This window comes from Leucoraja erinacea, chromosome 26, assembly GCF_028641065.1.
Source record: "Leucoraja erinacea ecotype New England chromosome 26, Leri_hhj_1, whole genome shotgun sequence".
Classification (NCBI taxonomy): domain Eukaryota; kingdom Metazoa; phylum Chordata; class Chondrichthyes; order Rajiformes; family Rajidae; genus Leucoraja; species Leucoraja erinaceus.
In genome coordinates this window covers 25,378,504-25,390,842 of record NC_073402.1, presented here as the reverse complement: position 1 = coordinate 25,390,842, position 12,339 = coordinate 25,378,504, and the positions used below count along the sequence as shown (strand labels likewise).

General features: G+C 45.0%; 1 protein-coding gene across 7 annotated transcripts in view; it reads right to left on the bottom strand.

The window, feature by feature from the left end:
- LOC129709854 (transcription elongation factor A protein 3-like) overlaps positions 1–12,112 on the bottom strand; it is a 33,989-nt gene extending 21,877 nt beyond the window's left edge. For 2 of the 7 annotated variants that reach the window (XR_008725585.1, XM_055656471.1), the window contains exons 1-3: positions 11,669–12,112; positions 7,727–7,789; positions 1,232–1,337 (exon numbers count right to left, since the gene is read on the bottom strand). Coding sequence is in view for 6 of the 7 variants with exons in the window: in XM_055656471.1 (XP_055512446.1) it covers positions 1,232–1,337; positions 7,727–7,789; positions 11,669–11,752 (253 nt within the window). In the remaining variant the exon portion in view is untranslated. The remainder of the gene's footprint in view (positions 1–1,231; positions 1,338–7,726; positions 7,790–11,668) is intronic. The other 5 variants (XM_055656475.1, XM_055656472.1, XM_055656473.1 and 2 more) reach the window with 5 other exon arrangements.
- Positions 12,113–12,339: the final 227 nt, after the last annotated feature.

Here is a 12,339-nt window from a genome sequence, read left to right as displayed (position 1 = left end):
AGGCCAATGACGAAACAAGGGAATTACATAGTAAATTGTGAAGGCCATTCATCCCCTTAGTTCCCAGACCAAATGTATTTCCTGTCATTTTTAATTTCCTTGCCTGACCTGGGGCTGGCACAGTGGTAGTGTTGCACAAAAAAGCACCAGAGACCTGGGTTCGATCCTGACTACGGGTGCTGTCTGTACGGAGTTTGCACGTTCTCCCCATGACCATGTGCGTTTTACCCGGTTACTCTGGTTACCTCCCACACTCCAAAGACCTGCAGGTTTGTAGGTTACTTGGCTTTGGTAAAAATTGTGTGTAGGATCGGGCTAGTGTATGGGAATAGCTGGTCATCGTGGTCTAATCACTCATAATGCCTGGATCTTTCCACACTAGTAATTGGCTGCTGCGGGCCTGTTCGACCATGAGGTTGTATTTGATCCAGCCAGCCCACACAAAGCACGTATCTCTGACCAACTGCAGTAGAGACTCGATGCTTGCTTAAAAAATGTCCTAAATGTTGTGTGAAAAACTATGACGCAGCATAAATTCACAAAACTACCGGATGTGTAAGTTTTTTAGAGTCCATTGCATTCCAAATATTGGCCAGGACAACAGACAGAACTTTCCTTATCTTTGAAAAAGCTGCATGATATGTTTCACCTCCAAAGCCTTGGTGTAAAGTCTCACCAAACATTTGCTCCTCCATAAGTGCAACATTCGAGTATCAGACTTGATTCTGTGCTCAAGTCTACAGGATGTGACTGAAACCTTTAACTCCAAAGACAAACAGGTTTGAAGGCTAATTGGCTTGGTAAAACTGTAAATTGCCCACTGGTGCGTAGGATAGTGTCAGTGTGCAGGGATCGCTGGTCGGCGCAGACTCAGTGGGCCAAAGGGCCCGTTTCCCCACTGTATCTCTAATCTAAGCTACCGAACAAAGGAAGAACAATGGAGGACCCAGTGTGGGGAACTGCCAAGAAGGAGGGGGAGAGAACGGGGGAGACTCAGCAAGGGAGGACCTGTCGGCGCCCTTTGTCGGATACTTTTTCGGCGCCCTTTATGTTGCGACTCTTTGCATACCTTGGGTACGCAAAACAAAGAATCTCACTGTGACTTATCGCATGTGACAATAAAGTATTCATTCATCCATTGAGTCAGCAGCAACTCGGGCACGTTTTCAAGGTTCAAAGTTCACGCACAACATTTTAGATTTGAACAACACTGAACAACACTCCAACTTACCAAGAAGTTTCTTCCATTTTTTGATGAGGATTTTAGCAAGCGCGATAATTTCTTCGTTTGTGCTGTGTTTACGAATCAAGTTTACAGACATGCCGATCCTTGTGGCCTGCTCAAAGAAAAGGAATTAGATGTACCTTAATTCAGAAAACACACACAATCCACATCATAAGCTTTGCATTATCGCCTCCATCGTACTGTGTTCATTTAGACGGCATCGCCTTCAAGAACAAGTGTAAAACAGTATTTAGTAAATGCATTAGCACCAACACAATCTGAATGCGCGGAGTTCCTTTCAATTGCTTCCCATTCTACAACAGCACCAATGTAACACCAACCCAGCTTAACACCAATTATAGAAGTTCCAATTTGCTTAATGTCATGGAAGAAACGGCAGATGCCGATTTAAACCAAAGATAGACACAAAACGCTGGCGTGACTCAGCGGGTCAGGCAGTATCTCTGGATAGAAGGAATGGGCAACGTTTCAAATCAGGTCCCTTCTTCAGACTGAGAGCCAGGGGAAAGGGAAATGAGAGATATAGACAGTGATGTAAAGAGATATAGAACAAATGAATGAAAGATATGCAAAAAAAGTAACAAAGATAAACTTCAGGAAAAACCCTGCACTCCCTCTCTCTCCATCCCTCCCCCATCGGGATGGAGAGAGAGGGATGGAGAGAGGTCGCACCAGGTTCCCATTCTCATCTAGCAAACAGCTTACAATGGCCTTACAAATCATTATTTTTTTGCATATCTTTCATTCATTTGTTATATATCTCCCTACATCATTATCTGTTTCTCTTGTTTCCCTTTCCCCCCCCCCCCCCGACTTGTCTGAAGAAGGGTCTCGACTTGAAACATCACCCATTCCTTCTCTCCAGAGAAGCTGCCTGTCCCGCTGAGTTACTCCAGAACTCTGTGTCTATCTTTTGCTTAATGTCATGGCAGTTGCAGACAGGTTATGTAATTTCAGCATACTGAACCGGCTTAAAACACTGAACAGATGCTACTGAAATTGTGGTCACAGTCTTCTGTTGGGCCAAAGAATAATGTCTAGCAGTCGAGAAATTCTGAAGAAGGGTCACAATCCACAACATCACTTATGAGACCCAAAACATCCCTCTCCCTCCGCCACCCTAACCATGCTGCTAGTTCTTATCCCTTCATTATCACCTCTTCCACTGCCAGCAATGGACCATTGTGAGCTCCACCTTTCCTTGGTCATCAGTGCCGGCTCCGATTTGTTCTGCACTTTTCCATGCCTCTAGTTTCCCTCTCTCCCGACTCTCAGTCTGAAGAATGATCTCGACCCAAAACGTCACTAAATATTTTTCTCCATAGATGCTGCCTGACACACTGTGTTACTCCAGCACTTTGTGTCCATCACGCATGCATGTTCTCCAGGATTGCTGCCTGACCCGCTGTTACTCCAGCACTTTGACTTTTTTTTGGTAAGGCAGCATCTGCAGTTCCTTGCTACTTGCTTCCTGCTTTAGATAGATTCCAATATTCTTTCAGTGCTTGTTGCTGAAGCCATAACTAAACTGCTGGATGTGTCAGATTTTTGAAGTTTATTAGAATGGCACAAGCCCCAATTTATTCATCTTCCTCAAGTTTTAAAGCCAAGACACACCAAACCACTTTATGTAAGAATTAATTCTTCACCCTGGTCTCAAGACAGCAGCAGCATTCAATCATCAATCTTCCTTGCAAGAGTGAAAACTAAAGACCTGACGAGGTGATGATTTGCCCCATCCTTGCTTTCCAATTCCTTTTACTATCATTGATGTTGCACCATCTCTTTATACTTTAGTTTAGTTTAGAGATACAACGCAGAAACTGGCCCTTCGGCAACCGAGTCCACATCGACCAGTGATCCCCGCACATAGTGCCCCTGTCCCACTTCTGAATGGAAACCTCTGGAGACTTTGCCCCCCACCCAAGGTTTCCGTGTGGTTCCCGGAGGTTGCAGGTGGTTGCAGGTAGTGGAAGCAGGTAGGGAGACTGACAAAAACCTCCGGGAACCACAAGGAAATCTTGGGTGGGGCACAAAGTCTCCAGAGGTTTCCTAAGTGGGACAGGGGCATTACACTGTCCTACACACACTAGGGACAATTTTACATTTTTATCAAGCCAATTAACCTACAAACCTGTACGTCTTTGGAGTGTCAGAGGAAACCGAAGATCTCGGAGAAAACCCATGCGGTCGCGGGGAGAACGTACAAACTCCGGGCAGACATCACCCGTCGTCAGGATCAAACCCGGGTCTCTGGCGCTGTAAGGCAGCAACTCTATCACTGCGCCACCGTGCCGCACGCGATCACGTGGGTTTTCTTCGGGAGCTCCAGTTTCCTCCCCATCCCAAAGGCGTGCGGCTTTGTAGGCTATTTGGCTTCTGTAAATTGACCCTTGTGTGGTGGGAGTGGATGAGAAAGTGGGATAACATAGAACTACAGATGCTCCTCGACTTAAGATGCTTCGACTTACGATATTTCAACGTCACGATGGTGCAAAAGCGATACACATTCAGTGGAAAGCGTACTTCGAATTTTGAACTTTCCCCGGGCTAGCGATATGCGGTACGATACTCTCTCGTGACGCTGGGCTACGGCATCAAGTCTACTCCGCCATTCAATCATTTCTGATCTGTCTCTCAATACGAACCCCATTCTCCTGCCTCCCCCCCCCCCCCATAAGTCCTGACACCCGCACTAATCACCCGTACAGCATTTTGTGGCCCTCTAATGGATAATTTAGCTTGGGATTAGTAGCAAACTATTTAACTTCAAGAGTATTGCAGCCCAAAAAATATATATCTATCAGTGCTGGCAGCATTGAAAGTTCTGCAGCCTCCAAGTTGGGATCGGAACATATTTTCTTTTATTTATTAGAAGTACGGTAAGTTACAATAATACACACCACATATGTCTTAATACATTTTTTGTACCGCTTCATTTTTTGAGCTTTAAAAAAAAAAGATAGATGTAAAGGAAGTAAGGAAAGTGCGTAAGAGTCGTGAAGGTGCAGGAGAGTGTTGAGAAAAGAAAGCCCCTTAGAAAAGAAGTTAGAGAAGGAAGTAAAGAAAGAAAGTAGACCCTAGAAAAGAAGGAAAAAGAAAGGAGAAACAATCGCTCTATAATAACATTAAACTCCGCAGAAAGGGGACTACCAACCAAGTCTGTTTTTGTTGGGGGGTTTTTTTTAGATCCTGGTACCTTTTATTTATTTATTTATTTGTTGTTTTTTTTTTAAATTACTATTGCACCTTATGCTTGTAATAGTTCCAAAAACGTAGACCACGTCTTTTGGAAGTGGTCTGCTTTACCTGCTAAGAGGAATCTCATCTCTTCCAGATGTAGTGTTTCAAACATATTTGATATCCACATTTTTATTGTTGGTGTAGGCGCATTTTCCCAGAATTTAAATATGAGCTTTTTTCCCATTATTAGCCCGTAATTGAGTAAATTCTTCTGAAACACGTTTAGTTCAGGGTTACCTTCCGATATTCCAAAAATGATCCATTCTGGTTTTGGTACCAGTTTTATTTTAATTAATTTTGTAAAGATGTCAAATATTTCATTCCAGAATTTTTGGATTTTTGTACAAAAAACAAAAGAATGCGCTATGGTAGCTTCTTGACACAGACATTTATCACAGATGGGTGAGACATTAGGGAAGAGTTTATTTATTTTAGGTTTGGAATAATATAGTCTATGTAATGTTTTGAATTGGATGAGAGTATGTCGTACGTTGATCGAACATTTATGCACCTGTAGTAAGTGATTATCCCAGCTTTTTGAAATTTTTATAGCTAATTCTTGTTCCCAGTCTCTTCTAATTCCATCAGTCGTGGGTATTTCTATGTTTAAGGTGATGTTATACAAGTACGGTATTAGATTCGCTGATTCCGCCTTTGGCTTCATTACTTCATCCAGTAAATCTGTAGGCATATTATGATAGTCTTTTGTGTATTTTTTCAGATAATCACGAATTTGAAGATATTTAAAATATTGATTATTTTTCAAATTATATTTCAGTTGTAGTTGTTGAAATGATAGTAATTTTCTCAATTCATACAGATCTCCGAGCATTTTGATTCCCATTCTTTCCCATTGTATAAATGATTTGTCTATAATTGATGGTTTAAACGATGGATTATTAACTCCTGACACCCGCACTAATCACCCGTACAGCATTTTGTGGCCTTCTCATGGATAATTTAGCTTGGGATTAGCAGCAATGCCAATTTAACTTCAAGAGCATTGCAGCCCAAAAAATATATATCTATCAGTGCTGGCAGCATTGAAAGTTCTGCAGCCTCCAAGTTGGGATCGGAACATATGTTAGCAATATGAACCAGGATCTGTTCCAAGAGTTCAGTTTAACTGTTTCCATGTGAATGAAGCCCTTATTTAGAAATACTGCATACTCTAACATGTGTCCTGCCTCTTTAAACTCCCCGTCACCTTTGGCCAGAGGACATATTGATCTTAGTCAATGGGCTACAGAAGTTACAGTATCTAAACTTTTCATTTACTGGCTAAAATTTGTTTGCTCATTAATTCTAGTTTTGGCAAAGACAGGAAGCAGCAAACTACACAGACATAGCCACAATTACACCACTAGTTTCTGCACAATTATACAGTGACTGAATCGAAATTGAGAGTATTTCTGCAGATCCTATGGATTTGGAAGGTACAGAGTGATAATTAGAATCCAGTAGTTTTGTCCTGTCTAACTTGATTCCTACCATGGGTGCAGCGGTAGAGTTGCTGCCTTACAGCGACAGAGACCCGGGTTCAATCCTGACTACGGGTGCTGTCTGTACGGAGTCTGCACGTTCTACCCGTGACCTGCATGGGTTTTCCCCAGATGCTCTGGTTTCCTCCCACACTCCAATGGCGTACAGGTTTGTAGGTAAATTGGATTGGGGTAATTGTAAACTGTCCCTAGTGTGTAGGTTGGTGCTAGTGAACAGGGAACGCTGGTCGGTGCGGACTCGGTGGGTTGAAGGGCCTGTTTCCGCACTGTAGGGAGGCCAAGGGAGGAAAGATGAGTTCACCAGAGGGGCTCCTTCACCATTAACCTCCATCCAATATTTAACAGCCATTCATCTGCACAAAGTCGGGAGATGATAGGGAGAAAAAAGAAAAAAACTTTAAAGAGCAAAAAAAAAAATGGAAGCTCTGGATCTGAGGATCAGGCAGTATCTGTGAAGGAAGTGGATGGAGGATATTTCAGGTCAGGCCCTATCTTCAGAATTTAAAAAAAGACATGTTCACGGACTGCTTTAGAGATATAGCGCAGAAACAGGCCCTTCGGCCCACCAGGTCTGCCCTGGCCAGCGATCACCGAACATTAACACTATCCAACACACAAGGCACAATTTACAATCTTTACCAAGCCAATTAGCCTATAAACCTGTGTTTAAGAAGGAACTGCAGATGCTGGAGAATCGAAGGTACACAAAAAAGCTGGAGAAACTCAGCGGGTGCAGCAGCATCTATGGAGCGAAGGAAATAGGCAACGTTTCGGGCCGAAACCAAGGGTTTCGGCCCAAAACGTTGCCTATTTCCTTCGCTCCATAGATGCTGCTGCACCCGCTGAGTTTCTCCAGCCTATAAACCTGTACGTCTTAGGAGTGTGCGAGGGAGGGGGGGGCGGGGGGGAATCCGGAGCACTATGTCTAAAGTCGACCAAGATGCCCGCAAAAGCTTCAAGGAAGTGTTAAAAGAGATAACACTTCACGCCATATAAAAGATAATAGGTCAAGTGACTGAAATCTTGTTCTGCAGAACAGCTTCAAAAGGAAAGGGTCGGAGCTTCTGCAGTTTGAGGAAAGAGCACCAGAGATATGGGTACAGCCATACTTGTGGAGCAATCAATATTGACAATGCACATTTGTACAGAATCTGAGAGCACAGAAATCTTAGACGTCTTTACAGCTACACAAGGTTAATGCAAGAGGGAGAGAACAAGGTCACAGAATGATCTGAAAACAAAGATGTCTCTCGCTCCCTCTCTCTCTCCCCATCCATCTCCCTCTTTTTCATTGTCTCTTACTCCTCTCCCCATCTCTCTCGCACCCTCCATACCTCTCTCCTCTCAATCTGCCTCCCCCTCCGTCTCTCTCTCTCTCCCCCAAACTCTCTCTTTCTGTTCCCCTCCGCCGTCTCTCTCTCCTCCGCGGTCTCTCTCTCTCTCTCTCTCTCCCCGTCTCTCTCTTTCTCCCCCATCTTAATCTTCCCCCCCTCCATCTCTCTCCCCTCTTTGTCTTTCTCTCTCCCCCTGCCTCTCTGTCTTCCCCCCATCTCTCTCTCCCCTTTCCCGGCCTCTCTCTCTCTCTCCCCCTGCCTATTTCTCTTTCCCTCCCCTGCCCTCCATCTCGATCTTTCTCCCCCTTCTATCTCTTTCTCTCTCTCTCTGTCCCCATTATCCTCTTGTACTAGCCAACAGAGGAGCAGGACTCCGACAGTTTCAAACAAGGGAGATGTACCTGCAGCAACTTCAGGCTCATCTTCATGCCTTGGAGTTCCTGGAGCAAGGCCAGAGCTCCGTCCTGCACAGATAAAGACAAAAGCCAGAACATGGTTACTGAAAACACAGTCTATACTCCTTGGCTTAATGACCCACTATAGAGTCCATCTAAATATGACCCAACCAATGCCAGTGTCAACCCAATCTCTGTGCAGGCCTGCAATCCTTTTTCAAAGCCAACCCAAATAATACTCAATGTTCAAGTCAGATCCACTGGGATTGGCTCCTGTAGCCCAGCTCAACATTGGCTACCAATACCACAAGATAATCACACAATGCTGGAGTAACTCAGCAGGACAGGCAGCATCTCTGGAGAGATTGAATGAGTGACGTTTCGGGTCGAGACCCGTCTTCAGACTGCGAGTCAGGGGGAGAGGGGAACTAGAGTTATATGAAGGGTACAGAGAGGATGCAAGCTGCAAACAGGACAGATCAATTCACAAGATAATACTCTGGTCAAAGTTGAATAAATAATTGTGAAAGAGTGGATAGAAAGTTAGTTTTGTTACGAGAGACATTATGAAGGGGCATTTTTCAGACTAAAGGGGAGTGGACTGTGTAGTTCTCCAGACGTTACAATCACTGTTTTCGCTGTTAGTTCAAGTTCAAGTGAGTTTATTGTCATGTGTCCCTGTATAGGACAATGAAATTCTTGCTTCACTTAGCACACAGAACATAGTAGGCATTTACTACAAAACAGATCAGTGTGTCCATATACCATAATATAAATATATACACACATAAACAAATAAACTGATAAAGTGCAAATAGCAGATAATGGGCCACCAATAATCAAGAGTTTTGTCCGAGCCAGGTTTAATAGCCTGATGGCTGTGGGGAAGTAGCTATTCCTGAACCTGGTTGTTGCAGTCTTCAGGCTCCTGTACCTTCTACCTGAAGGTAGCAGGGAGATGAGTGTGTGGCCAGGATGGTGTGGGTCTTTGATGATACTGCCAGCCTTTTTGAGGCAGCGACTTAGAGTTAGACGTCACAATTTCTGAACTTCAATATGAGACACAGGGCAGCACTGTGGCGCAGCGGTAGAGTTGCTGCCTTAAAGTGCCAGAGACCTAGCTTCGATCCTGGCCATGGTCTGTATGGAGTTTGTACCTTCACCCCGTGACCTGTGGGTCCTCTCTGAGATCTTCGGTTTCCTCCCACACTCCAAAGACGTACAGGCTAATTGGCTTAGTAAAATTGGAAATTGGCCCGAGTGGGTGTAGGATAGTGTTAATGTGCGGGGATAGCTGGTCGGTGTGGTCTCGATGGGCCGAAGGGCCAGTTTCTGCGCTGTATCTCTAAACTAAACTAAAACATCGAACTGTAATGTGGGGGTGGATGTAACGGACACACACCATCAGATGTGGACATGGACACATAACGGTCTTTAAGATATTGACAGGCTGGTGGAAGGGGCATATAGGTGGCTGGTGACACTGAATGCTGAAAATATATCAAAACTGTTACATCTCGATAAGAAGAATAAGGAGAGGAATTATGTAATTGATGAAACAATTATAAAAATAATAAATACTAGCACATAAATCTGGGGCTAATGAGCATAGTTCATTGTATGTGACTGAATAGGAGGTTTAACAATGAACATACAGGATTCTCCTGGGCTGCATAAAGAGACACGGAGAATAACAAAGTGCGGAGGTCAGGGAGAACATTAGTAAGACACTTGGTCAGCCAAGTAGTGTCCATTTCTGGGATCCAAACCTTGAGTAAGATGCAAAGGCATTAGGGAGAGTTCAGATTAGAGATACAGTGCGGAAACAGGCCCTTCGGCCCACCGAGTCTACGCCGACCAGCAATCACCCCGTACACTAGTAAATAGTTGCTCAGGACTGCTCTCTAATTGAATGCCATTTTTGCATTCTCTAAGGGGGCACAGTGGTAGAGTTGCTGCCTTACAATGCCAGAGACCAGGGTTCCATCTTGACTACGGGTGTCGTCTGTATGGAGTTTGTACGTTCTACCTGTGACCTGCGTGGGTTTTCGCCGGGTGCTCCGGTTTCCTCCCACACGCCAAAGAAGTACAGGTTTGTAGGTTAATTGGCTTCGGTAAAAATTGTAAATTGTCCCTAGTGTGTAGGATAGTGCTAATGTCTGGGGTTATTGCTGATCGGTAACGGTGGGCCGAAGGGCCTGTGTCTCTAAAGTCTACAGTAAAAAAAAAATGTCCTTTTTTTATGTTGCGATCTTCCACTGATGGTGAAGAGATGGGAATGCACACAAGGAGCAGTGAGCAGGTAAAGGTCGAACTTCCATGCCTTATCGTTCACAAAGTCAACCCCCACACACACCCCCCCCCTCTTTCCCCACCCTGCACTAGAGGCTATTTGGCCTATCTGGCTCCAGGAAAAGAGCTAGTGTCAGTCTGTCTCAGTCAGTCTGATGAAAGGTCTCGCCCCGAAACGTCACCCATTCCTTCTCTCCAGAGATGCTGCCTGTCCCTCTGAGTTACTCCAGCATTTTGTTTTTCTTCCATGAAAAGAGCAACAGTTTAGTTTAGTTTATTATTGCCACGATTACCAAGGTACCTTGAAAAGATTAGTTTTGCTTTGTTTAAGTTCAGGTTATTGTTACCTGTTTAAGAAGGAACTGCAGATGCTGAAAAATCAAAGGTAGACAAAAGTGCTGGAGAAACTCAGCGGGTACAGCAGCATCTATGGAGCGAAGGAAATAGGCAACGTTTCGGGCCGAAACGTTGCCTATTTCCTTCGCTCCGTAGATGCTGCTGCACCCGCTGAGTTTCTCCAGCATTTTTAATCTACATTATTGTTACCTGTACCCAGACACAGTGAAAAGCGTTCTTGTTTGCCTGCTACCCAGTCAAAGAAAAAGGCAATGCCTGCATTCAATCAAAGATGGACACAAAATGCTGGAGTAACTAACTCGCTGGTGGACAAAAATGCTGGAGAAACTCAGCGGGTGAGGCAGCATCTGTGGAGAGAAGGAATAGGCGACATTTCGGGTCGAGACCCTGTGGTAACTCGCGTGGGTCAGGCAGCATCTCTGGAGAAAAGCGATATATGCCCAAGCAAAATATGAGGTGTTGTTCCTCTCTTTTCTTCAGAGATGCTGCCTGACCCACTGAGTTACTCCAGCATTTTGTAAATGAAATTAGATTCTTACTTGCAGCCAGCACAACAGAATATATTAAAACATAGTACCCACTGTAAACAATATAATAAACGAGAAAAAAAAAGTTCAGTGTGTGTGTGTGTGGTGGGGGGGGGGGGGGGGGGGGGGGGAGTATGACAGTATGTATATATGTACACATACACACATAACCCTTGACACCCTTAATCAATAATGTGTATATTTTGTACACAAACAGACACACAACACACACACACACATTATTGATTAAGGGTGTCAGGGGTTATGGGGAGGAGGCAGGGGAATGGGGTTAGGAGGGAGAGATAGATCAGCCATGATTGAATGCGGATCCAATGGCCTAAGTCTGGTCCCTGGACTCATGAATTTATGAGCACAATCGAGTCTAACACTACCGTTGTTCGGGCAGGAGGCGGCGATCAGAAGGCATGAAACGCTCAGTTTCGTTTTCGTTTCAATATGGGGGAGGGGGGGGATTATATCAGGCTCGGCGAGGAGTTTTTAAACGCTCCGACTTACCGAGAGACATTTATTTTTCGGGGGGTTAGGGCCAAACCACCTGCTCGAAACGTCAACGCAGCCTCAACTCTGCGCTACGTGGGATCTCTCACATACTCCAAAATGTATCCAGTGACTGCAGGGCCACAAAGAGGATAAGGTTCGGAGATTGTAGCAAAATGTGTCCGCAACGCCCGTCGCTCGCACCCACACACATACACACACATACACACACACCCGGGGGACGGGACAATTCCATGTCAATTTCAGCCCGAACCTTGTAATATCTCACCATGTTTCTCCTGGATACCATTTTATCTAGTTGTTTTGCAATGTGGACGAGGGTTTCGTCTCTCCCCATGGCAGCCAGTCAGGTCAATCCTTGAAAACGCACACGCACAAAAATCGAGCAGGGAGGTGGAGCCACGCACGGTGCAAAAAACAGCCACAACAAAAAAAAAAAATCTTTTTTTTCCCCTTTCTAAACCCCCCCAAAAACACCCCGAGTTGAAAGTCGAGGAGTCTCTCGCAGGAGGAGGCGTGCACCGACCGACGCCGCCGTGCCAAGTTCCCCCGGCGCAAGAAAGTAACCAGTTGGTGTAAAACTTCAAGCTTTGCAGACAGCGCCCAGAATAACTGGCCGGGGACTAAACTAGGACACGGATTTAAAGGGCAGCACTCGGGGTTCAGCTTAAAAAAAATATGATGATAATAATACTTTTAGTTGAGTGCCAGGAGGAGAATCAGCATTACCAATGTGTTTCAAAATGAAGTAAAACGGTGGCGTTTTTAATTCGGAAGGAATTGGACAACTTGATCCGGATGTGCACTCTATTTCCCCCACTCCCCTCCACCCTCCTCCCACAATCCCTCCACTCTTCTCCTACTCTCCTCCCCCTCCCTCCCCCTATCCCCCTACCCCCCCCCCCCCCCCCCACTTCTCACCCC